General features: G+C 56.1%; 3 protein-coding genes across 4 annotated transcripts; 2 read left to right on the top strand and 1 right to left on the bottom strand.

The window, feature by feature from the left end:
* Nucleotides 1-1033: 1033 nt before the first annotated feature.
* TROAP (trophinin associated protein) lies at nucleotides 1034-7374 on the top strand. Of its 2 annotated transcripts, XM_028491364.1 has the most exons (14): nucleotides 1034-1268; nucleotides 1373-1559; nucleotides 2092-2249; nucleotides 2339-2476; nucleotides 2669-2751; nucleotides 3394-3446; nucleotides 3953-4056; nucleotides 5005-5121; nucleotides 5205-5288; nucleotides 5389-5448; nucleotides 5713-5847; nucleotides 6000-6630; nucleotides 6904-7097; nucleotides 7247-7374. In XM_028491364.1, the coding sequence occupies exons 1-14, from the start codon at nucleotides 1125-1127 to the stop codon at nucleotides 7292-7294; spliced, it is 2136 nt and encodes a 711-aa protein (XP_028347165.1). In that variant the 5' UTR covers nucleotides 1034-1124; the 3' UTR covers nucleotides 7295-7374. The 2 variants fall into 2 exon arrangements, with proteins under 2 accessions (XP_028347165.1, XP_028347166.1); XM_028491365.1 differs by lacking the exon at nucleotides 5713-5847.
* Nucleotides 7375-8721: 1347 nt separating this feature from the next.
* Nucleotides 8722-11488, bottom strand: C1QL4 (complement C1q like 4). Its single transcript, XM_007107495.1, has 2 exons — nucleotides 10952-11488; nucleotides 8722-8901 (listed from the first exon to the last, which is right to left on the bottom strand). The coding sequence occupies exons 1-2, from the start codon at nucleotides 11486-11488 to the stop codon at nucleotides 8722-8724; spliced, it is 717 nt and encodes a 238-aa protein (XP_007107557.1).
* Nucleotides 11489-23567: 12079 nt separating this feature from the next.
* On the top strand, nucleotides 23568-26038 carry DNAJC22 (DnaJ heat shock protein family (Hsp40) member C22). Its single transcript, XM_024122820.2, is given in 5 exon segments — nucleotides 23568-23702; nucleotides 23704-24148; nucleotides 24151-24419; nucleotides 25713-25773; nucleotides 25776-26038. Coding segments are annotated over 5 exon segments (1020 nt in total). The 3' UTR covers nucleotides 25886-26038.
* The last annotated feature ends 1548 nt before the right edge of the window (nucleotides 26039-27586 follow it).

The raw sequence follows: 27586 nt of genomic DNA, 5'->3' as shown, positions 1-27586 counted from the left end.
TCGCCCATTTCCCATTAGAGGTTAACCCCTTCCATTCTAACCAGAGTGTTCTAGGTTCCCTCAATTTCACACCCCTGCCTGCCAACAACAGGCCACACCTCTCCCCAGTCCTCCAGGCCTGTTGTGTTGAGTTCCAATGACACTGTTTTGAGCCTTGTTTTCTTATCTGCGAAATGGAGACCACACCTCACCATTCGTAAAGGTGGAGCGAAAAAACGACTGTTTCTTTTTATTTTTGTTATTGTTAGCCTCAGTTCAATTTTTTCCAGCCCTCTCCGCCCGTTTGGAGGCAGTTCCTCGGCCTAGGCACAACGTACAGACGTTTCCTACAATGTGTCTGGAGCGGAGTCCCCACAGCTTGACGCCGTACTCAGATCAGAGTCGGGTCAGTGCTTCGGGCCAGCCTCCAACACCGTCAGTTAGCCTTAATCAGGACGCCAGCTCTTCCCACAATGCCGCGAGACTGGTCCTTCCCGCACCAGTCCGAGACCTCGCGAGAGTAGCCGGCGCCCGTTGTCGCCCAGACTCCGAGCCCACGCCTTCGCCGGCCTCAGAAAGGTCTCCTCCTTCTTCCTCCCCCCGCGCTCCGCTCTCGGATTGGCTGGTTGAGTCGGGTCAGTTTTTTTCCTGGCCAGAAAGCGGCTCGACAACTAGTCGTTCTTTTGGCCCCGCCTCTGAAGCCTGCGGATTGGACAGCTGAATCCTGTGACACGCGCTTCGGCAGGAGCGCAGACGAGCCAATCAGGAGCTTGGCGTATTTTACAAATTGGGGAAGTATCTGCAGCAGAAGCCGAGAGAGTCCGGGGAAAAAGCGAAGAAAGTGGGGGCGACGCTGAGGGGTTTCGGGGGAGGTGCGGCACCGGGATCTTGGAGGGAATGGGGGCTGCGGGGGCTCGTAGGGATGAGAAGCAGGTCCTGGGGCTAAAGAATAGGCTTAGAAAAAAAGAATAGGCTCAGAGTGTTAGGAGGAGACACCCAGAAAAGAGGCCTTGCAGGCGCCGGGTCCTCTGGGCGCATGGATTTGGGTGGAGGTGGGAGTATCAGGGATGTCAGGACTGAAGCCCCGAACTGGCTGACCTTTGACCCCTGATCCTGCCTTCTTCTCCGTCTCAGTTGTAGTCGTCATGACTACCCTCCAAGCCACGAAGGATCCTCTCCTCCGGGGTGTATCTCCTACCCCCAGCAAGATTCCCGTTCGCTCTCAGAGACGCCCGCCTCTCCCCACAGTCAAACCCAGCGCCCTCGACCAGGAGAACCAAGATCCAAGGGTAAGAGGGGCGTGGGGGGTGAAGACAGTAGCTACAAGGACGCAGCACACACCAGCAATGCACCCCAACGCTGAGCCCCAGCTTTTTGTTCTCCCTTCCCCCAGAGATTGGTGCAGAAGCTCGGTAGTCAACGCCCCCTCGTTGACTCAGCAGGCCCCAGGCCGAAAGCCACACATCAAACAGAGCAATCGGAGAGATTGGTGGGGAGTACTCAGCTTCGGAACCCCTTGGAGGAGCTCAGGCCTAGCCCTGGGAGACAAAATGTGGGACCTGGGCCCCCTCCTCAGACAGGTACCTGATGGAGGCTTGAAAACAGTTTCTTTGGCTGGGTAGGAGAATGGGTTGGTGGCAGTGGGGTTTGGGGGCTTTGCAGTCCCTGGGTCTCTTGCTTACTATAATTCCTAGTCCCTGCTCCTGGAAAGCTCTTTGCTCTTAGAAGCCCTTTGCTTTCTTCAGCAAAGTGTCATCTCTTCTAAAGCCTTTTCCGCCTCTCCCAGTCACAGTCAATTGTTCTGTGTTCGAATGCTTTGCTGTACTTCTTTTATAACATGTCCATACTTTGACTTGAGTCTGTTACCTCTCTATAGTTTGATGATAGCTTTCCTGAGTATGGGGGCTTTGTCTTATTTATCTCAGGGTGTCAGTGCCTAGAATAGTGTCTTACACAGAGTAAAGTCCTATGAATGTCTGGTGAGCTGAGTTCAGTTATATGAGTCTCTTCGGCTCACTCTTGCACCTCAAGGTGACTCTGCTAGGCTCCCTGACCCCTCAGCCTCCCCGCTTCCTGTTCCTTCTCACCTTTCCTTCTCCTCTTCCCTTGCAGAGGCTCCAGGGACCATAGAGTTTGTGGCTGACCCTGCAGCCCTGGCCACCATCCTGTCAGGTGAGGGGGTGAAGAGCTGTCGCCTGGGGCGCCAGCCCAGTCTGGCTCAGAGAGTACTGGTTCGAGGGAACCAGGGAGGCACCATCCGGAGGGGCCAGGTAATGAGCCGGGATAGGAGGAGATCAGGCTGGAGTAGGCTGAGGAGGGAATCCTGAGCCTGTACTGATAGCCTCTCTTGGGGTCCTAGGATGCCCGGGCCTCTGCGTACTTGGCTCCCAGAACCCCCACCCACCGAATGGACCCTGCCAGGGCTTCCTGCTTCTCCAGGCTGGAGGGACCAGGACCTCGAGGCCGGACCTTGTGTCCCCAGAGGCTAGAGGCTCTGGTGAGTGCCTTTGAGGGGCTGATACTCAGTGCTTCTGAGAACTCCTTCCAAGGACAGAGCTGGGCCTTAGGAGGGAAGGTACCTCATGATGAGCCAGAGGGTTGGTATGGAGGCCGATGGGGCTGTTGGTGAAGCCTGAAGGTTTGAAGCCTACCTCTGACTCTGTTTTTTTCTCTTGCTCCTATGGCTCAGATTCCACCTTCAGGACCTTCCTCTCATCCCTCTGCTCCTCCCGGTTTCCAGGAGCTAAGAAGAGAGACAGGTGGCAACAGCAAGTGAGGAGAGGGTCATTTGGAAAAGAATGATTCAATGTCTGATACAGGGGTCCCTCAGAGCTGGGGCCTTCCAGTAGCTTTAGGACTTCCCAGCAACCCAGGGCGGAAGGGGGAAATCTGTGAGTGCTCAGGGTGAGCCCTTGCAATAGGGGTCAGGCCTTCATAGCCAGGCCTCAGTATGACATCAGTTTCTTCAGGTTGTGGGGGAAGAAGGGGATAGAACTGAGAGGTGCCATCTCTTTTGTTTAGTGGCCAGAGCATAGACCGTGGCAGTAAATGAGATTTGGGTTTGATTCCTGACTCTTAGTACTTATGATTTGTGCAAGCTTGCCTTACCCTCCGAGCTCCAGTTTCTTTCTTTTTTTTTTTTTGGCTGTACCACTGCGTGGATTGTGGGATCTTAGTTCCCCAACCAGGGATTGAACCCAGGCCCTCGGCAGTGAAAGCGCAGAGTCCTAGCCACTGGACTGCCAGGGAATTCCCACTTCAGTTTCTTTAATCTGTCAAATGAGGATAATGTTTATATTATCATTTGAGGTTATCGTGAGAATTAAGTGAGATGATGTTTGTAAAGCACTTAGCACAGTGCCCAGCTCATACTTGGTACTCAGTGACTGCTAGCTGCTGTCTTATTGTCATCAGGACTTCAGTGAGCCAGGCCTCAGGATTGCTTCTGGAGACCCTTGTCCAGCCTGGTGAGTGTGTCTGGCCATGGGGAGACAACAGGGGCAGGGGAGCTGCTTGTAGGGGGCAAAACAAGAGAAAGCTCAGCAGGTTGTGGCGGGGAGGCCAGATCAGAAGGAGACAGAGAGGAAGAGATCTTCCTGATAGGCCAGAGGTTGGCCCAGTTGCACTTGTGTCAGAGGAGGTGGTCCCCATTTCTACCCTCTCTTTGCCACTTCCTGTAGGATTTACCTTCCACTCACTGTTCTGTCCTCAGCCCCTAAGAGCCATCACCACACCCCTAGCCCACTCAGGGTATTCAGATTAATGATTTACTACGGAAATAGTGCTGGGCTTCAAAGGGATGCTGGATGGGTCCCCACCCCTGATGGTGCAGTGGGGGCTGTCAAACTGGCAAACCCTATTCGGAGGTTGCAACCTCTGACTAGGGTTGCAGAGCCCTGTGCCAGACTGTGATGTGTGTTCCAGACACTGCAGCAAATTTCCTGTCTCCTCCTAACTTCCTCTCTCCCTGAAGGAGAATATGAAGTTGTCACTCACTCAGATGAAAGAGGAGGGGGCCCCCTCGGTCTGGCTCAGCGAGTACCATTAAAAGAAACCCGAGACATAACACGCACCAAGGTGAGCTGGGACCTTCCTCCTCTGTGCTGGGGGAAGGGCACAGGGGAGATGCATGGGGGGATTCCCCAGCAGCAGTGGCGCTGAGGATTGTGGGTAGAGCCAGGCAGTCCCATTCTGGATCTCAGCATGTTAACTGGGTCCTGGTTTGCCCCAGATGGACCCAAGCCCTCTCCAGAGTGGTACTGGCCTCTGTTTACCAGGTGTCCGGGGCCTGCGAGGGAGAGGTCACAGTCTGGTATACATTTGTATCACCATCAGATCAGTGCTGAGAGTAAGACAGATCTGAGGGTTCATTCATTCACTCCACAAGGGTTTATTGACCAGCTACTGTGTGCCAAGCAATGTTCTAGGTTCTGGATATACAGTAGGAAATAAGTTCACATTCTAGAAGGGGGAGACAAAAAATAAACACACGCGTAAAATATATAGTAGGTCAGATGGTGATAAGTTATCTGTTTAAAAAAAAGAAAGTAAGGCACTGAAAGGGAAGGAGAAGTGGAAGGGGGTGATTGGTATTGTAGTTTCAGGTGGATCGGTCAGGGGAATCTCATTGAGGTGCGGCTAAGTGAAGAGCAGAAAGAGTTGAGGGAGTGAGCCATGTAGATAATCTGGGGGAAGAACGTTCCAGGCCACAAGAACTGCAGATGCAAGGATGGCATGTACCTGGTGTGTTTAAGGATCAGCAAAAAAGCGAGGCTGAAGCAGAGTAAGAAGGAAAGGAAGTGAGAGGTTAGAGCAATGACAGAATCAGGTTGGGTAAGGATTTATAAACCAGTGTAAGATCTTGGCTATTACTTGGAATGAGCGCAAAGCCATGGGGAGGGGGGATGAACAAGGGAGGGACATGATTTGATTAGATCTTAAAAGAATCACACTGGCTGCTGAAGTGAGGACAAGAAAGAGCAATGCCAAGCGGGAGGGATCACTCTTCCACCGTGTTCCCCACAGGACGGCCGGGACTCCTGCCTGATGCCCTCCCCTGGCCAAGTGATGCCACCTGCCATCACCCGGCCATCACCCTTTGGACGGGCTCAACGTGTGCCTTCCCCTGGCCCCTCAGCTCCAGTTTGTATCCACAACTCCTGGGGGCTGGGATCACTGCGAGGTCTCGGTTTTGTCCCTGCTCAACCAGCCCCATCTCTCCCCAGACCTCATATTCAGTGTTGCGGCGTCTCGCCATCCGCCCCAAAACCCAGTTCACACCCCTCCCATCGGCCCCCAGAGCTCAGAAGGTGAGAGAGGGCAGGGGAGGTAGCTGGCTTAGGCCAGGGCTCAGGGAGGAAGGGGATGGATGGGTACAGGGAAAGTCATGGCATCTCACTTCTGTCCCAGGCCCAGTGGTTGAGTGGCCTCTCCCCTCAGCCTTGCCCCGAAGAGCCTGCCCTGCCCTGGGTAAGTATCTGAAACCTTCCCGTGCTGAGACTCCTCGTTCTGTCCCGTTGGCCGGAGGCCCAGCAGTTTTGAGGCAAGTGGGCTCTCTGGAAAAGCTGCCTGACTCTCCAACTCTTCCTGCTTCTCTGCCGCCCCTCCTAATCCAAGTCTAGGGCCACTCAGTTAAGGACCTGATCCCTTCCTCACTAGTTTGAAGACTCAAACTAGTCTTCTTCCTACTCCAGCCTGGCTTCCTCATGTGGCCCCTCTCCTCCCATGTGGCAGGAGCAGATTGCAGTCCGGTTATTTGACCAGGAGAGTTGTGTAAGGTTGCAGGAGGGTCCTGGGAAGCCACCCGTGTCAACTCCTTATGGACCCCACCCCAATAGAACCCCCAACCTCCAGGAGCTGAAGATGCAGGTGGGCTGGTGTGGGCGACAGCTTTGATGCCTGATGGGCAGTGACAGGGCTGGGAAAGCGAGAAATGGGTGGGAGGGGGGGCATGGAAATAGGACAGTGTGGGTACAAGACTTGCACACACTTCTTGACATCACACTCTGTCCCACCCACAGCGCATCAGTATCCTGCAACAGCTTTTGCGACAGGAGGTAGAGGGGCTGGCGGAGGGCAAGTGTGCCCCCCTTAATGGAGGCTCCTCTCTGGATATGGTTGAACTTCAGCCCCTGCTGGCTGAGATTTCTAGAACTCTGAATGCCCCAGAGAATAAATCTGGGGCTTTTCATCTTCCTGAAATGTTACAGCACTCTGGGCTGCCAAAACCCTACCTTCCAGAGGCGTGTGGGGAACCAGAGCCCTGCCCTGGAGCAGAGCCCGAGGTAGCTCTGCCCTGCCCTCCAGCAGAACCAGAGCCCCCAGAGTCCTACCATAGGAGGGGGCCTGAGATATCAGAGCCCTCCACCCAGGAACAGCCTGAGGCATCAGAGCCCTGCCCTCTGGGAGAGCCTGAACCCCTTCAGGCCTGCCCCCAGGGGCAGACAGGACTCCCAGAGCCCTCCCCTAGGGTAGAGCCTGGGGTATCAGAGGCCTGCTCCCTGGAACCCAGAAGTCCAGAGTCCATCCCACGGCCCTGCTGCAGTCAGTGGGCTCCAGCGACCACCAGCCTGACCTTCTCCCAACGCCCACTTTGTGCCAGCCCCCCTATCCACTCACTCCAGTCTCTGAAGCCCCCAACAGGCCAGGCAGGTAAGGAGTTGGTTTGAAGGGGTTGTGAACAAAGGAGGTCCTCATCTCTCGCTGGGAGCAGGGCCTGCCCTGCACCAGGTGATCCTGCGCTTTCTTTCCCCTACCTACCTTGCCCCAGTCTGGCTCTCCCGCAGGAAGAAGTGGGGGGCTGCGCCTTCAGCCCTGTTCTCCTAACTGGCTTGGCCCTTGGTCGGGGAGTGGAAAGGGCAGTATATGGTGGGAGTCTAGGACTCCAGAGTCTGCCCTGATGTCTCTGTGGCCTTTGGCCCTCAGGCCCCAGCAATCTGGCCCCTCGAACCCTGGCCCTGAGGCAGCGCCTCAAAGCATGTCTGACCGCCATCCACCGCTTCCACGAGGCCCGCCTGGACGACGAGTGTGCCTTCTACACCAGCCGAGCCCCTCCCTCGGGCCTCACCCGGGTCTGCACCAACCCTGTGGCCACATTGCTCGAATGGCAGGATGCCCTGGTGAGCCTCCGGTCCACAGCCAGCTATGCCTGTGGGAAGTAGGAAGTGGGGCAGGGGGCCATCCTCGGCTCCTTTACAGAGGTCACGGGGGAAGAGCTGGTTACAGTTGAAGGATGGCTGGGCTGTGACGAGGTCTTCTTTCTCCCCAGTGTTTTATTCCAGTCAGTTCTGCTGCCCCACAGGACTCTCCGTCATGAGGCATACGCCTCCACGCACTCCTGTCCTGCCTTGCACCTTCCTTTTAACCCTTATTTATTTTCCACACCATGGACTGGGAGCTGACACCCTTTTGTCCTTCAATAAAGTTTCTAAAATGTCCAAATGTCTGTTTCCTCTGGTCCTGCCCAGGCCAGCTACTGCAGTCGCTCCTCAGTTGTCCACGTGGTGGCAGTGTCCTCCAGCTTAGAGGCAGCCCTGGGCTCTCGGGCTTCCCCAGGTTCCCTCACCTAGAAGCTGTCCAAGTCATCCCAATCCTGCCCACCCCACCCTCTCAGCAAGCACTATGAGTGAGTGTGGGGGTTTTTTTTTGGGGGGGGGGTGAATGTGGGCCTTTGGGGAGCTGCTTTTCTCCTTGCTCCCTGAGATCTTGGCCACTCCCAGGAGCCGTCAGCAACTCCTGCATCGCCCAGAGTTCCCTAGAACTCTCCCCCTGCATCAGCAGAAAGCAGAAGCACCAGACCCATACCTCTGGAATCCTCCCTTGTTAGTGTCACTCTGGTCGGTGTCTCCCTACGGTGTAAGGCCTCAAAGCTCTCCTGAAGCTGATACCCTTCCCCGTATCAGAGTAGAAACCCTGGGCTACTCCCCTCCTCTGCTTCCCCAGAGGCAGGCCTTGCCAGGAATAATGAAACCCTTGCCTCTGGCAGAGAGTGATAGGGTAGGGGTCCTTGAGAGGAGTGAGGAGAGGGTCAGCCACTTTCCCCCACTCTGTGCACCAAGTTAAGAGGCACACACATTCTCCCACTTCACTTTATTGGAAGAGGCAACAGCAGCTGTAGCCCCAGGGCCTAACCCCGATGGGGGTGAAATGGGGACTGCAGGATGAGTTTTAAATGCTAGGAAAGAATTCACTGGTTCCTCCAGTTCACAGGGAGGCTGCCAGGGCTAGAGCCTGAAGCCTGAAAATGGAGATGAGGGGAGGAGGGGATGGCAGAGAAGTTGTCATGACAGAGGACCAGCGCCTACCCGCCCTAATGTCTCCTCTCCTCCCGCCGAGAAGGGGTCCTTCTGTTTCTGTTCTCTCCCTCCCCAAAAGCCAGGGCTTCCCTTCTGTTTTCTGCTTTCCGTGCCTCTGTGCTGCGGTTAGTGAAACTGTTTCGTAGCTCCCGAGAGAAGAGAGGGCCACGACCTGCGCCCCCCTCCTGCCCCGGCTTTCACAGGCATGTGCACGGATGCTGGTGGTCCCTTCCCGAGCCGCTCTGCTCCTCCGGCCGGTTTCCTCAGCTCCCCAGCCACTTAGTTATACCCCGGAGCACCAAGAGTCCGCCCATTAAAGGCCACCTCCGGGAGCGGGAGGGTCCGCCCCACCCCCGGTCTCTCAAAGGATGGGGTGGCGCCTTGGGTGGGGCAAGCTGAAGGTGGGTGAGGAGGGGAGCGGAGGGAGGGGCGGGGGATGGGGGCCGACTCAGTCCGGGTAGATGATGAAGCCAGAGAAAGTGCTGTACTTGTTGGTGTTACCGCCGTGCACCTTCCCGCCGTCCAGCTTGATGAAGACTTCATCTCCCACATCCAGGTGCAGGATGACGCTGTTGCTGGCGTAGTCGTAGTTCTGGTCCGCGTCCTGAGCAATGGCGCTGGCCCGGACCTGGCGAGGGAGAACAGAACAACCCACCCACGCCCTGTGTGGAGCTGGGGTGATGAGGTGTCGGCCGAGGAGATGCAGCTGGGCCTGTGAAGGTGATGCGAGGGTAGCAGGCTGCAGGGTTTGGGAAGGACAAGGTGCTTCGCAGGCACTGCCATTCACTAGCTACTGGGACTCGGGCAAGTTTCACGCCTTCTCTGGTCCTTAATTTGAGCTATAAGGTAGCAGGTAGTAATAGAACCTACCTCCTCAGGTTGTTAGGATTAAATGAGTTACTACGTGTGAAGTGTGTTACAAAACAGTGCTTTGCACAAAGAAAACGCTATATAGGTTTTGCTATTATTATTATTTTAAAAATGAAATTAGACTTAGGATAATTTCTAAGATTCTGAACCCACTCGGACCTTCTAAACTTGTGCTCCCTTCCCCCAGAGATAGGGCACAGGTGTGTCGGTGCATGTGCAAGAAAGGGTGCAGGCCGTGGGAAGGTGCCATGATGTATCCTCGCCCCTCCTCGATTGTCCCTCCTAGTGCCCGCGGGCGCCCCGACGTGGGGGTCGCGTTCCGCCCCAACAGGTAGCGCCTCTTCCCCTCTGGCCTCGCTGCTGCAGGTCGCCTCACCGACGCCTCAGCGTCGCAGCCAGCCCCCTCCCCAGCCCCCCCTTCCTGTCCCGCGGGGGCTGGTTATTAACTGATTAATTATTCATCATTATTCTAATCACTATTTACCGTCCCCAAAGCCGCAGCGCCCGCACCGCGGAATACAGAGTGGGAGCCGCGCAGCCCCCGCCCCTCGGGAACCGACACACTCTAGGTACACACTCCCCCCCTCCGCCCCTCACAGACACCCCGCACAGACCACACACGCCTACTCCGTGCCACAGGCAAGCAGACACCGCTCTACTCTCACACTGTCGCACCCCGCACCCACAGACACACTTGCATCACGCACACACACACGCTACAGTCTTACACACATACACTCTCACTCCCTTTCCCTGGGTTCCTGGGGCGGCCCTGCTGGGAGGAGACCTCAATGTAGTGCCTTCGGTTCTTGGAGCAGAAGGGTGCTGCAGCGGTAGCAAGACCTGGGGTTCGGACAGGTGGGATAAGCAGGCCTGATGCGCCACGGTCAAATCTCCCCATGGCGCACGGGGCATTCGGAGGTCACAGCTCAGCCCTAACCTTACACCCTGCGGCTTGCGTGGCCCAGGAACATTTCCCCAGCCCCACCCCTGTGGCCTCTGGCTCCCCCTAAACGTGTCCTGGACCTTGAGCTGAGTCTTTGGGACTTTTCTTCCAAGCTAAGGCAGCAGTGACTCCGACCCTGACCACAGGAGCAGGGGACCAGGCCGGGGTCCAAGGCTTCTGCTTTATCTGTCCTTGCCTCTTCCCTTCTCCCAAATTCGTTCCTGCAAGCCGCCTGGCTGGCCCCTGTGCTGCCTCATTTTCCACCTCTGCCTACGCACTCAGTATTAGCTGAGGGTAAGGCCCACTCTAGAATTGACCTCAGGCCCTGGCACTAGTAATAGAGTTGCCTGGAAAATGAGATAGTGTTTTCTTTCTTTTTTTTTACCTTATCCTTGAAAATCCAAGCTTAATGCCCCCCACACGGGAACAGCTACCAACTGCCCACGGCGTGATACCCGGATTCCATTCTAAATCGAAGTAACCAGACTCTGGTAACTCGCCCATCAAGTGGCTGGGTAACCCAAAGGCCAGGAGGGCTGCCCAAGACAGGAGAAAAGAGGCTAAGAGGCAAGGTGAGATACCAAAGAGGTTTGGTGTATAGTTGCCTATAGTTGGAGTGTGAGGCTCTGAGTTTTAATTCTGACACCATTCCTAACGCCCCATGAGACCCTGGGCAGGTCGTTTTCTTTCTCTGGCCCCCCAATTCCTTTTGGACTAAATGAAGCGATCTCTAAGTTCTTGGCAACGTGGCCTTCTTGGATTTAGTGACGGTGTTTGGGGAAGAGGTTCGGGTTGCGTAATGAATGCAGGGAGAATTAGAAAGCTACACTGTCTGGGGCTGGGTGGGAGAGGGGCAGCTCACCTGTCCATTCTTCATCAAGTCCGCCCACATGCTGGTGCCGTCACCGCCGCGCATAAGCACATGGTAAGCGAAGAAGTAGACACCCGGCATGGGGCAGGTGAACTTGCCACTGGCCACCTCGTAAGCGTTGCCCACGTTGGTCACCACGTCGTCGAAGCGCAGCACTTCGTAACCCTCGTGTGGCCGCCGCAGGCCAGCATAGAAGGCAATTCGAGGCACGTAGCCGGCAGGGGGCGCCACCCCGCCGGGGCCTGGGCCTGGAGGGCCCGGGGGACCTGGCCTGCCCGGCTCTCCTGGAGGTCCTCTGGGACCTGGTGGTCCCGGGGGCCCTCGCAGACCTGCCTTCCCGCGCCGGCCCACCTCTCCCTTGGCGCCCTGAGGGAAGGGGGGTACGGAGGCGGGCGCGCCGTCGGGTCCTGGGCCTCGCGGCCCGTGGGGGTCGCACACCATGCGGCAGCGACCCAGCATCTCGTAGTGCGCCGGCCCGCGGGAGCTGTGCACTAGCAGCGGAATGGCCACCAGCAGCAGCAGCACCATGGCCACCCCGACGGCCGCGCCCGCCACCCTCTTGCGGCGGCTCAGCCGCGACGCGGCCAGGGCCAGCAGATCCTCCTCACTCTTGGGTGCAATGGTGGCGGAGGCCCGGGGCTCTCCGCGGGCCCCAGAGGCGGTGACCGGGCTCGGGCCTGGGTCGGGATCCCCCCGACGGCTGCGCCCGGCCCCTCCGCCCCTGTGGGCTCCCGCCTCAGTGGTGCCGTTCCCCAAACCTTCCGTCAAGGCGGAGGTACCCCGTTGGTTGGACCAGGGAGAGCTCCCAACAGTTCAGAGTCCGTGGTCCTCTATTACCCTCTCGTTCAGTCTAACGTTCCCGGGCGCCTGAAATCGGTGGCTTCTCGGACGGCTGGTTTCTTACATATCTAGGATGCCTGCCCTCCGGACAGCTGCTTTCTCGAGGATGGCGGCGCCTAGGTCCCCGGCTACCCAGACGGATAGCTCCCGGCCGGAGCTGGGACTACTCTCCGCGCTCTGGACGTCCGGGGCTCTGCGCTGCGGGTGGCGCCCACCGGACGCGACCTCCTCGCAGGTTTGCGCTCTGGCTCTTGGCGAGCCTTGACCCACCTTTCTACCCTAGCCGCGGCCCCAGCCCCTGCTGAAGCCCTGGCCCCGCGTCTCTCTCCGGCTAGCGCTCTCCCTCTCTGCGTCCCTAACCTTCCTCCCCTCCCTCCCGGAGCGGCAGTGCGGGTGGTGTGAGCCGCGACGCGGCGGGAGCCGCTCTAAGAGGCCGCGGCGGGGGGGTGGGGTGGGGGGCGGAGCGACCCCTGGCGCCCAGAGAGGGAAGCGTGGAGGCGGGGCAGGCCACGGCCCCCACCCGCGTCCCCCCAGCCTCTCGGTTCCTGACCGGCTCTAAACCAATTCTGCAGGGATTCACTGCCCTCACCCTATCCTTACTTTCACCCGCTACCCTGAGTTTGGTATTCCCAGAGCCCGGAGGAGGCCAGAAACGGGGATGGGATAAAAAGCGGTGGAGATGCACACACACAGAAGACAGAGGTGGATTCCAGAGCTAAAAAGAGCCCTCCCCGGCTCCCCTCCCTCAAAAAAAGAAACAAGAAAAAAAGAAAAAGAAAAAAGCCCACGAGCAAACAAAAAGGACTAGAAAAAAATAGAAATTCGCCACTCAGTGCCCGTGACCGAATAACATATGGTGAAGGGTTCAACGGGTACGGGTTGGCCTGAACTGCAAAAGGCAAATCTCCAGGCACCTCTACCCTCGACCCCCAGTGTTGGGGGAGGGGGCCGCAGAGCAATCGAGAGAGTGAGGGAACAGAGAGAGTGAGAAAACAGACCAGCCTGGGAAAGCGAGCAGGAAACCGACAGGAAAGCAGAGGAGCTACAGAGAAATCAAAGGGATGGAAAGCCAGATAGAGACGCAGAGACAGAGACAAAGCTTGAAAAAGAGACTAAATGACAGCCCCAGAGGGGGAGAAGGAGAGACAGAGACGGAGAGAGAGAGACAGGAGCCAAGACAGGTTGACAGATCGAGAGAGAAATGTAAATGGCGCGCTGCAGAGAGACACCCAGGTCCGTGTTTGGACTCCAATGTGACATATCAACTGTGGGGACGACGCGGAGGCGGGGCACTTCTTGGAGCAGTGTGGTAGGCTCTGGGCCTGTGCATTGTGACAGTGTGCTGGCAAGTGTGGACGTGTCCATGGGACCCTGGCCTTGTGTGTCCCTGGGTGAGTGGGATTGTGGATTGTGGATTGCCTTTGTGTGTGTATGTGTGAGGGCTGTTTGAAGGGAGGTTTTATATTTGTCTTCCTCTTAGTCCCTAGATGTGGAACCCCATGAATGTCATCTTTCTTATCTCAGGACTGAAGAGTAGAGAGTTTACTGGGGAGAAAGAGTCAGAAGGCAGCTCTTGCCCTGGCAGCCCAGCCCAGTCCCACCCCTGCCCTGGTCCCAGACCTTGTCCAGCCCCAGAATCTCTGCCCCTTCACCCTTCCACAGAGGGCCGTGGTTAGATGGAAACTCAGAGAAGTTGGACCCCACATAATAAATGTTTGGGGGAGGGATTTGAAATTTGAAATTGGTTATGCAAAGTAATATAACTAAAATGCAGTTTCAGTGCTAGGCACCCACCTGTGAGAGGTGGCTGTGTCTGTCATTCGGGTGACCAAGAGGAAACACAAGCTTTGATAGGTCCCTCTCTGCGACGGGTCTGCATCCTTCCTCAGGGTCTCACCCCTCTGGGAGAAATATCTTGCTCACAGGGACTCCAGGGCCAGAGGCCTGGAGAAGAGTTTCCAGGACTGGCCAAAGTGGGGTATTTGGAGGCCTTGGAGGTGGACAACTGCAAAGGATCTCTTAGAGACTAGGGTAAGCCAGTACTGTAATGTATAAGAGTACATTATGTAAAATGGAGAGCACAGGGCACATCAGGGCATAATTATTGGGTGGAAGATGATCTCCTCATCTCTTGTTTCCTGTACTCCTTCCCTGCCCCTCCCAGCCCATAATGGTGCAGGAAGAAGGAGGTTGCTGAGGACGGGCCTGTGTGGAGGGAGGCCCCTACATGCTTGAAAGGGTTGGGAGAGAAAGGATTGGCAGTCAGTGGGGGAGGGGCCTCCTCCAACCATAAATACAAATTTTATTCAAGGTCTTTGTTGCCATTTGTCTTCCTCGGGGGGCTGAGGGCCATGTCGGCCCGTGCATGTCTAATTCCGAATCTGCTCCCCTAGGCCGGATGATGGATGGATCAGAGAGGAGAGAGCAGGCCAGGGCTCACACTGACCTCCCCACCCGATCCTCAAGCCTCATCGGCCCCAGGTCCTGCCATCCCTCTCCCTCCTCCTCCCCCCTCTGCCGCCACCCACTCACTAAAGGCCCTCTCTGCTCAGCCCCGCTCCCCACCCCTCTCTCCTACTAACCAAGGCCCTCTTTTTGAGCCCCTCACCTCAGCCCCTTTCAGGTCCTAGCCCTCTTCTCTCGGAGTTTCCCTTCTCCTCCCATCCCCAGCCCAGGCTGTGAGCTTCGGTGACCAGCAGGGCTGCAGGCGGCAGCGGGTGTGGATGGTGGGGGAAGCAGGCTTAGCTCACAGGGAGCCGAGGGGCCAGCTCCATGAATTTATTCATGTTCTGTTGCTCTTTCCCCACGCTCCGGAATGAAGCTGCCAGCTCACCAGGTCCTTACTGCTTCCCCTGCAGCTGTCAACATTCGGCCCAGAAGGGACCTGGGTAGGGTCAAGGCCAGCTAGTGCTCCTGGGGCCAGAAGCCAAGTGTCTGGGCTCAAGAGGAAATACTGGGGCCCAGGCTGGGGTCTGGGACAATTTACCCAGAGCTCCTTGGGCAGCCAGACTGGGAGGCCCCAGGGAGGTGGTGTGGTTGGGAATGGGATGTAGGCAGAGAGGTGTGCTGCAGAACATAGAATGGGCAGTGGAGGAGGGGAGAGGAGAGGAAGACTTTGAGTTCCCTAGGCTCCCCTATTTAAAAGCACAGCCCAGTCTGAATCCTGCCTTACCCTCTGCCCTTGACTCTGCACTACCCCGACCCTAATCGCAAAGTATACACTTGACTCCTCTCCAATCCTAAAATGAATCCTAACTCCATAACCTGACTCTAAATAGAACCCATCCCCACCTGTCCTGTCCTGGAACCTAGGGGTCTCCCAAGAATTTCCCCCAGGGCTTAGGGCCAGGTGTGTGTCAGAGTTCTGAGGACCAGACTTTAGATTAGCATGTGATTAGCATATGATTTACATGTGATATGTGCCTTCTACTCTGAGGAAGTTTTCTTGTTAAAATTTTATGAAGTCTAGCGGAAAGGTCCTGGCTCCTTGAAGTTTTTCTCTTTTTGTTCCTTCTCCCACACTCCTTGTCACTGACCCAGACCCCTTCAAGGGAAGAAAGGGGGTGAGGAAATGAGCAGTAGAAAACTCATGGGAGGAAAGCTCCTGGTAGTGTGATCTACCCCTGTCACTTGCAGTATAACCTCCACAAGCCTCAGTTTCCTCATCCATAAGAGCAGAGGAACCAGCTGGCTGATGTTACATTAAGATCTAAGGAAATGCTCTCCACCGCCCGCCGCACCTCGCACTCTCTCCTTCCTCACCCTTCAGGGCCATCCATAGTGTGGTTCTTCTCCACTTCCCTCCACCCCACCCATACACACACTCTGGCTCTCAGCTCCTACATGTAGGATCACACAGAACTGGAAGCAACCTGGTTGCCTGGTACCAGACCCCTGGTATGAAGAGAAAGGAAAAATGCCCACCTGAGAGGGCAGGGAATAATATGGATATGGAAATAACATTATTGAGTGCTTACAGTATTTCAGAGCTTTTACTTGAGAGTTACTGCATCCTCGATGCATCCCGGAGAGGATGTATTGTCTCCATTTTACAGATGAGGAAACTGAGGCCTGGAAATGAGAAATGGCTTGTCCTGTATCACCTTGTAAGTGGCAGCCCTAGAACTGGAGTTCCGATCTCCTGGCTTCCTTCTCACTGCCCTGGAGAAGAGAAATGACACCCAAGGCAGTAGAAGGGTGAGAGAAGCAGGACAGGAGTGGGGAGAGAGATTTGAATTGGTCTCAGGGGAGACCTATGTGTGTGAGGCCAACGGGGCAGGGCCTTGGCTCAGGGTGTCCCCCATCCCCCACCCCCAGCGCTGACACCCAACAGGTGCTCGGTTGTTAGCTAAAGGATGTCAGCCGAAGTCAGCTGCGGAGAAGAGCTGTTCAGTCTGAAGAGGAGAGGGAAGAGAAAAGGGAGGGAGAAGGAAACGAAGCGAACTGCAGAAAAATGTGCCCAAGAGGCAAAAGGCAGCAAAGCTGGCCAGAGTGCTGAGGCCCGCTCTCCACTCACCACCGGTGGGAAAACAGTAGCGGCCCAAGAGCCTGCGCACACTTTGCCCTCTGGCGCAGAGGGTCGACAGGCCCCAGCGAGGGGCGAGAGAGCAAGTATGCCGCCGGGCCTAGGGCTTCTACTCATCCGCCGCACGGATCCCCTGGCACCGCAGCTCAGTGCAGCCTTAGGTTCTCAGGGCCGCCGCCAGAGCCCACGGGGCTGAGAACAGGCTCCTGGCTCCACAAGGAGGGGCTAGAGAGATTGCTTCCAAGCTGTCTGTCAGGCCAGCCCTTGACCCCTGACCAGGTGCGGCTCCTCGCCGTAGCCTCCCTCTCCACCTCCTTTTGCTCCCCTCTCCCGGCGCCGTCCACCAACTCCAGCCTGCAGTTAATGAAATGTGGCGAGCGGCCGCACAGACAGCTGTCAGACCCCTCATTTCTCCTCCGGGATATTGGATCCCGCCCTGGGAGACCGACAGGTGAGCAGAGGAGAGGTGGTGTGGGGAACCGAGGGCTAGGCTCCGGCTGGTGGGAGCCCGGAGCGCAGGAGGCAGAGCCAAGCTGGAATCTTCGAAGGCTCTGTGAAACGAGGTCGGCCGTAGCATGCTTTCTGCCCGGGGCCCCTAGCTCTTTCCTTTTCTCCATCAAGCAGGAGACTTCACACACCCCACAGCCACGGCGCCCTGACCCCCGTCGACCCGGGACTCCTGGTCCCGCACCCTAGGAGGATCTGGCCCCCCTTGTGCGCTGCGCATAGCGGCTCTGAGCCGGCGGCCGCGGCCCGGTGCTTCCTCCCACCTCCTTCCATCTCTTCCTTCTTTCTCCCCCTCCTTCCCGAGCTTCCTCCCCGGCGGCCGCGGCCTTTATTAGGGATTCCGCGGCTGTCGGTCCCGCCATCCATCCTGTCCGCCGGCAATTAGGCGGCCAGACAAAGAGCAGCTTCGGATGGATGAGGGTCCCGGCGGATCGGAAATGTGAAGGGTCAGCGCTGCCGCCCGCGGCGCACCCCCGCTCCCCCTCCGCATAATCACCGGCCGCCCGTCACTCAGCCGGCCTCCCGGGGAGCTCCGGGGCCGGGGCTGGGGGAGGGCGAGGGCGGGACTGCAGCCTAGGTGCCTAGGGCATGGCGAAGGCGGACCTGCAACAGGGGCGCCTCCTGCTGGAGAATGGAGGACTGCGGGAGGCCGGAGGTACCTGGAGGAGAGAGAGGGCAGGACATGGCCCCCCACGATCCCTGAAGGCGGACTGGGGGACTGCTGCCTGGGGGCTTCCTGTACAGAAGCGGGGACTTCAGCTGCGGGAGAGAGGAAGATGGTGGCCAACGCGCCCCCTGCTGGGAGGCTGCGGGACGAAGCCCTTAGGGCCTCGGGTCTGAAGGAATGGAACCGAGCCCAGGACGAGCCCCCTTAGGGCCTGTAGCCTGGTGCGCCTCCTATTGGAATAAAATGATACTGCGCTTCTATACCCGGATCTCTTAAGTGAAATCCAACCCATGCACATCAAATCCAGAAAAGCTGCAAGGCTGGGCGAGTCCGAACGGAGCCAGAGGAAGTTCAAGGAGTCCGGTTTTTACTGCGGGTTCTTTGGCGCTAGCTCCCAGCTGACAAATCAACATCTCAATCTGACAATTATTAGTCGAGGTCGGGGGAGACGGACTTTCGCCGCCTGGGCCGCTTAGCCCTCCCTGCGGGCGGCAGAGAGGTGGGCGGTGCTGGCAGTGATGAACGACTCCGGGGGTGGGGGGTGGCCCGGGGCCCCGAGCGCGCATTCATTACTCGACTGACAGGCGGGCGGCGGGCCGGGCGGGCCGCGAGTGGACGTGCCGGGAAAGAGGCAGTGGCAGGAAGGAGAATAAGGGAGGCGTATAGCAGCCCCACTGCCCGGTCAGCTCCCGGTTCTTCACCTCGACCCTGGTACTTGACTTCCTTCAGCTCAGCCTTTTACCTGTTGGAGCTGGCCATGGTTGAAGAATTTGGGGAGCGAGGACGGGGACCTAAGCCCTCTGCTTAGGTTAGGCGATTGAAGATCTAAGATGTCAAGACAGGGTGTAGACAGGCTTTAAGACTAGGCGCTTGTACCTGACCTAGGAGGAACCGTGCATAACTGCGCACGCAGAGGTGGTGTGTTGTGACAGGGATTGATGGGTGTGGGTCGCGTGTGGGGGTCAGTGATTGTGTGTGTCAGTGTTAGGGACGTGTCGGCCTGATTTTGTCAGTGGAGGTGTGTGCTGCGTGTGTCTGAGGATGAGCTGCCACCTCTCCCTGCGTGACTGTGCCCCCCCCACACACATTTGCTGTCAGCTCTCTGTCTCCAGTTCTGTAGGAAACAGCAGTGTGCACGGTGACAGCTGAGGTGTGCTGCGGCGGGGGGGCGGGGAGCGGGGGGGATAGATGTTAACTGTGAGGGTGCTGGTTTGGACAACTGCTCCCTTCCACCACCTCCACCCCAACATCATCCCTTTCCCAAGCTTCCTGAAAGTAGTGGATGGTTTTTTCCAAAGTCTGGTGACCCAGTAGCTAAGTCCTGGGGAAGGAAGTGGTTACCACCAGAGTTTTCTACAGTCCACATACATATCCACATATATGCAGTCGCCATCACGTATACAGTCTCCAATATAATATGCGAGCCACAACCCATCTGGCTTCCCCAGGCTGGTGGTGGACCGAGAGGAAGAGGTAGATCTCAGGACAGAAAAGGGCAGACCATCAGACCTCTCAGAGAACCCATCTCTTTGGGGCCTGGGCTATTGCTTCTAGGACCCTTACCTTTTGGATTTCAGGTCCAGTTACTAGTGGACACCTTGGGAGGATAATGCTAATTATATTCTAATTCCTTTCCCTAATAACTCTCTTTCTTCAACTGGCTTTATCTCCACTCTCCTTCCCCACTCTCAAACACACCAGAGGGGGACCTTCCCAGTCCTGAATCTCCTGGGTCTATAGGGCAGGGAGTTGAGGTGATTCTGGGTCTCTGGTCCCTTGTTTTGTTCAGTGTGTCTTTGAGCCACCTTCCCTTTCCCTTGCTCTTCTTTAAACATAGGGTATCTCTTGGAGCCTCTATATCTTTGTCGCTGCACCCCTCCTTGTGTCTGTATGTCTCCACGTTCAAGAATCTCTTCCAAATTTGTCTCCTTACATTTAGGGGTCTCTCTTTGTTCCTCTGGGTCTTCTCCCTCTGGGAATACCCCAGCGCAACAGCGAGGCCCATGGGGATGGGGAAGGCCCCGTAGGGCTTCCTTCCTGCCCCCATCCAGAGGGGACTGCAACCTAAGGATGGCTAGGTAATGTCAGGGCCCTGCCATGGCCTGGGCCTGGTAGCTTCTCATTCAGGGCACAGGCACCTGGTCGATGTCCTGCTGTCCGCCCCCCCCCCTCCCAAGCCGCCCTCCTCCAAGCCCCCGCCCCCTCCACCAGCCTGGAAAAGGCAAATTTGACATTTTTAAATCCCGAGCCTTAGAGGGATCGATGCGGCCCGGGGGCCCCGCCCGGGGTCGATATTCCTGATTGGGAAGCGGCCGCTGAGCGGAGCCGGAGTGTAAATCACCCGAACTGGGGGAGGGGGCGCGGAAGCCAACTGCTTCCCAGGCTTTCGGAGCTAGGCGAGGTCCCGGCCCGGCCCAACCCCAGGGCAATGGAATGAGGAGACCGATAGACCTTAGAGACCAAGAGACAAGCCTGCCCTTGGGCTCCCCCCTCCCCAGCGCAGCTCTAACTCTGCGGGCCGGCTCTGGTCTCGCTTCAGCGGCCGCCACCCTCCGTTGCCCCTGGAGCCGCCGGGGAGGCCGGTGTCGGAGCCAGCCATGCGGCGGCTCCTCTCCGGCCGCTCCCGCGGGGCCTGGGCTTCAGCGGCGGCTGTCACGAAGCCGACAGGCCAGGCCGACCGGGAAGGGGAGGGTGGCGGGGGAGAGATGGGGGGAAGGCTGGCGCGGATCTGGCTCACAGTGGGCGCGCAACAGATGTTTGCGGAATTGAGGGACAGCAAGGTGGCGTGGGCACCGAGCGGCGAGGAGCCGGGGCTGCAGGCGCGGGCGGGGCGGGGGGCGGCCCAGACCTGTCGGAGCTGAGAGTCTGGCCATCCAGCGGGGATGAGCAGGCACCCGAGGGCGCTCTGGGGAGGCCGAGCTGGATAGACCCCCTCTTCATGTGACCAGGGTAGCAGAGAACAAAAGAGAATGGGGTGAGAAGGCAAGTTCGCGCCCCACCTACAGCCGCCTCCGCCGCTCCTGCCCTCCAAGCCTCTCAGTTCTCTCTTGGGGAAACCGAGGCAGCCGAGGCTGAGAAGGGCCAGGAAGGTTAAAAGCGATGTCAGCGACGAGGCTGGGGCAGCAACCAGAATTCCCGCGTGGGTCTCTGGATTCACCTGCCCGCCCCGGGTCCGCCCTGGGTAAATACACCACCACGTCCCCACCGCAGCTCAGACCCTTCCTTCCCGCTTCAGCTTGTCAGATCCTGCGCCAGTTTATAGAACAACAATTTGGGGAAAACAATCCGGGCCGAGTGACGGCCCCGTAATTGTGACAAAGTGAGTGCGGGCGGCTGGAGAGAGCGCTAGGGCGGGAGCGCAGCGCGGCGAGGCGGAGGTAGGGGCGCAGCCAGCTCGCCCTGCCGCCCCCTCGTTCTCATTCCGGTCATCTCCCATCCCTCTCCTTGACTCTTCTCCAGTTCTTTTCCTCTCGGCTCCCCTCGCCTCCCTTCGCTTGTTCCTGCGTCGCTCTTCCCTTTCCTCTCGGTAACGGCATCTCTCCCGCCCCCGCCCCGCCGCAGCCCCTCCCCCGGTGCGCTTTTTCCTCTCTCACTTCTCCCTCTCTCCTCCGCCCTTCACTTGTTCCTCCATCCTCTCCTCGTGCTCAGTAGCCCTTGGGGCCCTGGCTCCCACCGCACAATCCGCTTCTCTCCCGCCCCAGTCCCGGCTTCCAGATGTCGAGCCCTGAGCCTCCTCCCGGGTCCTCACTTTCTGGGAGGCCAGCGCAGCCGGGCACCGGGGGTTCCTCCTGCCTCACAGCCAGGGGCGCGCGGCGGCCCGGGGGCCCAGGCGGCCTGCGTTTTCTCTTCCCCTCCCGCCGCTGCCTCTCCCACCCCGCTCCCTGCGCCCGGAGTCAGTTTGTTTGTCCAGCGGCGGCTGCCGCCGCTGGAGCTATTTGCCGAGCTTAGCGCGCTGCTGTGCAGCGCCTGCCCAATTAAGTCTCATTCATTATTCAGCGCCCCCGTCCGCCCCCGCCCCCCAGCTGGCGGCTCCAGTGTCGCTTTGAGGCCCCTCCCAGCCCTGGCCCCTCAGTGAGCCCTAGGGGGCAACACGGGGCGCCGCGTTCCCTCGCCGGGCGGGGATAAAGACTGAAGGGGCTGGGAACGTAGGAGGGGGATAGAAGCACTCGGCCGACTGCGGGGAGGCGACGTGGGTGAGGCCCACCGCGACCCCAAGTCAAAGCTGGGGGACCTTGGAGATCCACGCTTTTCCTTTACAGAGGAGGAAACAGGCCCAAAGAAGCGGCAAGACTTGACCGAGGTCACGTAGCAGGGTTGGAGCCCACGACATTAAAATGAAGGCATCTTGCATCCCAGTCCTATTCCAGCATCGAGGCGTGAGGACGCAGACTATTCTCCTCGTGGGGAGGCCCTCACCCCCATCCCTTTTTGCTCCTGGTTCTCCCTCTCGCCAAAGTCAGCGACATACAGCTGACTTGGGGTTCCTGGGGGAACGGGAGGCTCCTCAGGTCTCAGGCTCAGATCTAGACGTAGTGCCCCTGACTGGCAGGCCTGGAGGCGGGGCAGTGAGGCAAACTCAGGGGGAGAGCCCCTCTCTGCAGCCTGTCCACTGGTGTCTCTGCCTTAGGGGAATTGGAAGTGGAGCCATCCAAGACAGCCTTGCACGGCAGTGGAACAGGGAGAGAGGACTGCAGCCTGAGGTGAGGGAGGAGTCACCCTCCCATTTGCGGGGGTGGAAAGGGGAGATCAAGGGCTTGTTTTTGCTTTTATCGGGGACCGCCCTGGGCTGCTTTGCCCGGGCATCTGGACAAGGTGAGTCTGGGAACCCGCCCGGCACCCCCAGTCCGCAAGCGGCAGCGCCACCTGGCGGTCGTGGTGTCGCTGTGTAGGCGCTCTCGGCCTGGAGTGGGCCCTGCGCCAGCCGGGGGCAGCCTGGGAAGGCGGAATGCGCCGGGAACACCTTAAACCGAGTTTACCCGAGAGGGCGGGCGAGAGGAGCCCCAGCCTGAAAGGTGATCCCTAAGGGGCCAGGGAGGGCCTTGGGGAGGGGCCTGGCCAGGACGGCCTGACTTCCGTGACACAGCAAACACAGAAAGACAAAGTCCATTTGGATGGAAGTGGGAGCGGAAAGAGAGGGGCCATTTTGACTCTGTGGTCAAAGGAAATGACTGATCTGATGGGGTCTGGGAGCCGAGGTGCCCAGGTACTGCTGCTCACCCTGGGACTAGCGGGCACTGGCTGGTGGTCAGGAGGCCCGCTCTGTGTAGAGGGGAGAGACTAGCAGGGGCACTTTACATCTGGTTCGATATTCTGGGGATTCATTGGGCCGCTGTGGAGAGACTTTACAAGTTTGCCCTGGAAGGAGGTGGTTGAATTGCGGGGTGCCAGGGTCTAGGTCAAAATGTAGTTTTTCAGAGCTGGAGGGAACTCAGGACTTCTTTCAAGGTTGACTTGTGGGAAGATGTCCTGGTCTGGAGAGATGGGAGGCTGGAGAGGGGCTCAAATCTCCGCCAAGTGTCTGAGGGCAGCCACAGTCGGAGCTGGGGCCGGGTGGAGCCGGCTGGGTGGCAGGGGACTTTAAAAATGTGTAGGAACTTTCGGGGACATTGTATTCACTCCGATTCATTCCACCTCTCCCCGCCCCACCCCACGAGTCATTCCAGGAGGTCAGTGGTCTGAGGGGAGGTCTGAAATGTAAGCTTCTGCTTTTTTTGTCCGTGTGCTGAGTTCTCAGTTACTCAACTGAAGGCATTTCAAACATTCTTCTCCCCTAAATTTGGAGTCACTGTGGTTGTAAAAAACAGAGATGAGGTGTTAGACCTAAGGGTATGGGAGGACCACAATTTCAGGGACACTCAGGAAGATCTGGACTTGACTATATTGGAAGGAGAAATGGTTACTGTGTGGGGACCTGTATATAATCTTATGACTGCTTTTTTCCATGTCTTAGGGTCTAAGGATAACTCTGGGGCCGTGACTGCCATGATTCTCACAGATGATCCCAGATTTTGGCATTCAGAGCAATGGCAGGTGCCACTGGACTTGTTCTGAGACCCTTTTCCTAGAGGATGGCCAAGGGCCTCCTGATGACCTATGCCCTCTGGGCTGTAGGGGGCCTTGCTGGGCTCCATCACCTATATCTTGGGTGGGACAGCCACGCACTGCTCTGGATGCTTACCCTGGGGGGCGGGGTGGGGTGGGGATGGCCTAGGCTGGCTCTGGGAATTCTGGAAGCTCCCAAGCTTTGTTGCTCAGGCCAACAGACCCCAGCGGCAGAGGCAGAGCTCAGCAGGGGGGACACACCCTTTGAGTCCCATTCACTTTGCTGCCCAGATGATAGTGGGCATTTACTTTGGCCTTGTGGCTCTCATTTGCCTCTCCTTCATGGGTAGCTTCTATATTGTGGGCCTCCCACTGGCAGTTGGCTTAGGGGTTTTGCTGATGGCTGCTGTTGGTAACCAGACCTCAGACTTTAAGAACACTCTAGGAGCAGCATTTCGTACTTCCCCTATTTTCTATGGCCGCCGCGTAGCCATCCTGCCCATCAGCTTGGCTGCTGGCATCACAGCCCAGAAGCATCGCCTCTACAAAGCTTCAGTTGGGTCAGAGATGCTCATTGTGAGGCTCTACTGCCTGGGCTTGGCTTACCTTGCTTCACATGCCGGCTAGCGTACAGTGCCCTCTGCAACACGGCTGCCACCCTTAGCTATGTGGCAGAGACCCTTGGCTCCTTCTTCAGTTGGTTCAGCTTCTTCCCCCTCCTTGGGCACCTGATGGAGTCTGTCCTCCTTCTGCCTTACTGGGTCTAGAAGCTGCTGGTGGGAGATCATGGATTCAGCAGCGGCTACTTCCAGGAGTGGTAAAAGCTCTATGAGTTTGTTCACAGTTTTCAGGATTAGAAGTGTCAGCTGGCTTACCAGGTAAGTTTTCTTCCCTCTCATTCCTGTCTAGAATGGCTCCGGAAGTTAGGCTAAGGCTTTTATTAAAAAATAAATTTATTTATTTACTTTTGGCTGCCTTGGGTCTTCGTTGCTGTGCGCAGGCTTTCTTTAGTTGCGGTGAGCGGGGGCTACTCTTCGTTGCGGCGCGCGGGCTTCTCATTGCAGTGGCTTCTCTTGCTGCGGAGCATGGGCTCTAGGCTCGCAGGCTCAGTAGTTGTGGCTCACGGGCTCTAAAGTGGAGGCTCAGTAGTTGTGGCGCTCGGGCTTAGTTGCTCCGCGGCATGTGGGATCTTCCTGGACCAGGGCTTGAGCCCGTGTCCCCTGCATTGGCAGGTGGATTCTTAACCACTGTGCCACCAGGGAAGCCCTAGGCTAAGCCTTATTGGAGCAGGTACCCATAATGTGGAAGTACTGTTTTCATGTCTGCTGGGTCAGCCCCCAGAAGGGTGTCCTGGCTTCTTTGGGCTTCTGTGTGCAATGGGGGAAGGTTCAGAGGCTCTAATAGGGAGTGGGGAAAGATACATGTATATTATTTACTTTTTATTGAGGTATAACATATATAGAGTACAATAATTTTATATAGATACCTATGTAACCACCACTCCAATGAAGGTATGGAATATTTCTAGCACTAAGAAGGTTCCCTCATACCCCTTCCCAATCTATACTCCTTTCCTGGGAAAAAAACCTCTATTCTGACTTCTATTACCATAGATTAGTTTTGCCTTTCTTGGACTTCATATAAATGGAATCATTCAGTGTGTACACTTTTGTGTCTGAGTTCTTTCATTCAACATTACGTTTGTGAGATTTATTCATACTGTTGCATGGGATTATAAACTGTTTGTTTTCATTGTTGTATAGTATCCCATTGTATGAATATACCACAGTTTATCTATCCACTTTTGTCAATGAACATTTGGGTGGTTTCCAGTTTGGGGCTATTCTGAATAAAGCTGTTATAAATATTCTTGTACATGTCTTTGGTGGACATATATGCTTATTTCTCTTGCAAGGAGGAGATCTTACCAGGGATGCCAAGTTCCAGGTTGGAAAATGATCATCTGTGATTAAAAGCAAATCCTGGTTCTTGCCATGAGATCCAGAGGTTGTCCATGTTTCAAAAGGCTGGAATTCTAATCTGAGGCTCTGTGCCTTTCCCACCAGCAAGTGGAAGCCAATTCTCACCTGATTTAGGAAGGGAGCAAGGAGAGGCTCAGGAGCCCTGACAACATAATGAGGTTCTAATTTGTTAGCTTGTGTCTCCCTAAGGTTTTGGGTCTCTCGGAGGGGGCAACAAATGAAGAAATACATTGCAGATACCTGGAGCTAGTGAAGACCACAGTTGGCACCAGGCGGAAGAAGCTCAGAGGCACTTTCTGGAGATCCAGGCTGTGTATGAAGTCCTGAGTCAGCCCAGGAAGCCAAGGGCAACCTGCAGGTGAGAAGAAACTTCCCTTTGAGGATGGACTCTTCTTGGCACAGCTGAGCAGCTTGTCCCAGCCCAGCTTTGCCCACATGAGGCATCCCAACAGTGTTAAAGAAACTGTCACTTGCAGTGGAGATAAGAACATCTTAAAGGGGTGAGAAAGCTTTTGCGGTAGAAGAATGTATTTATGTTTTGAATTTCTGAATTCTTGGCTATCGTATTCCTGATTATTTTTTCTTAAAATGAGATAATGCAATGAAAGACGTATTATAAAACCAATAAAATATCTTTTAGAGTCTATACCACATTATTTCACCCCTGGTACATTGATGGATGATGGAGGAAGTTTACTTAACAATTTTTTTTTTTTAATGTGCAAAGCACTGAGTTAGGTGATTGAAGAAAAATATAAGGGTTCTAATATTTCACAAGGTGTCCTGTGACAAGAGGGATTTGATCTATTCTGTGGGCTACCAAGGGGTAAGACTGGGGTTAAGTTTCAAAATTTCAGAAAAATATTTTAATTCCATTTATAGGAGAACTTTCTAGGAGCTATTCTTTTCCCAAGAAGGAACAAGCTGCTGTGGGGTAGGGGGGTAGGGTGTAATCCCCCTATCACAGACTCTTCTGCTTGGTGTATTGTGGAGAGCCCTCAAACTTTACACGGGTAGTTAGACTGGCTGAATTGTCAGGTCTTCCTGAAACTTGGGATTTGATTCTGAGCTGCACACCTTGCTCCCTAGTTGTTTACAGTCCAGTGGGGGATAATAACAGAGGTACACAGATATCAAAGTCTGCCTCATTCAGTGTTCTGAACTGTGTCCTAAGAGGTGTAAATAGAATGCATTAGAAAATTGCAGAAGGAACAGATGACACGGTTTTATGGGGACTCATGGGAAAATTCATGATTTTATATCTCATATGCCTTTTTGGGGACTTTGGGGAAACCCTAGGGAACCAATAACTTGAGCATCTCAAGGAGGCCTTATTTAATTCCCAAGTGTGAAAGGAACAGCCCAGGATGCCTCAGTTTGCAGAGGAAGACTGGAGACCAGGAATGCGATGTTAAAATTATGTACATTTACTCCAGCTTTCTTGCTTTTCTTTATTTGTGTGTACAACCCTCAGTCCTTTTCTTTTTTCTGGAAGTTAACTCTGAGTGGTATATGTATTCTTTTTAAAATTTATTTTATTTGTTTATTTATTGGCTGCGTTGGGTCTTTGTTGCTGTGCGTGGGCTTTCTCTAGTTGTGGCTAGCGGGGGCTACTCTTCGTTGCGGTGCGCAGGCTTCTCATTGCGGTGGCTTCTCTTGTTCGGGAGCACGCACTCTAGGCGCGCGGGCTTCAGTAGTTGTGGCACGCGGCTCAGTAGTTGTGGCTCACAGGTTCTAGAGCGCAGGCTCAGTAGCTGTGGCGCACAGGCTTAGTTGCTCCGCGGCATGTGGGATCTTCCTGGACCAGGGCTCGAACCCGTGTCCCCTACCTTGGCAGGCAGATTCTGAACCACTGCGCCACCAGGGAAGCCCCGGTATATGTATTCTTAAAAAGTAACATTATTTTGGCTAGTTTTCCCTACTGATTAAAAAAAAAATGGTCAGATCAATTGAGAGGAATGAAATTTATAGATGTGTTTTTTTGCATCCATATATAAAAAAAATTTGCCAATGAATTTATATACCATGATTTTAAGACCAAATTAGGGACTTCCCTGGAGGTC

Source organism: Physeter macrocephalus, chromosome 6 (genome assembly GCF_002837175.3).
Source record: "Physeter macrocephalus isolate SW-GA chromosome 6, ASM283717v5, whole genome shotgun sequence".
Lineage (NCBI taxonomy): Eukaryota > Metazoa > Chordata > Mammalia > Artiodactyla > Physeteridae > Physeter > Physeter macrocephalus.
Note: the sequence above shows the minus strand (reverse complement) of the source record. Positions and strands in the feature narration are given on the sequence as shown.

Bases quoted from the DNA above. Each gene is read 5' to 3' on its own strand.
- C1QL4 (XM_007107495.1), bottom strand. From the start codon at position 11,488: ATGGTGCTGCTGCTGCTGGTGGCCATTCCGCTGCTAGTGCACAGCTCC. The intron at 8,902-10,951 runs GTGAGCTGCCCC...CTCCCTCGCCAG, and splicing joins ACTTGATGAAGAATGGACAG to GTCCGGGCCAGCGCCATTGC.
- TROAP (XM_028491364.1), top strand. From the start codon at position 1,125: ATGACTACCCTCCAAGCCACGAAGGATCCTCTCCTCCGGGGTGTATCT. The intron at 3,447-3,952 runs GTGAGTGTGTCT...CTCTCCCTGAAG, and splicing joins GGAGACCCTTGTCCAGCCTG to GAGAATATGAAGTTGTCACT. The intron at 5,289-5,388 runs GTGAGAGAGGGC...CTTCTGTCCCAG, and splicing joins CGGCCCCCAGAGCTCAGAAG to GCCCAGTGGTTGAGTGGCCT.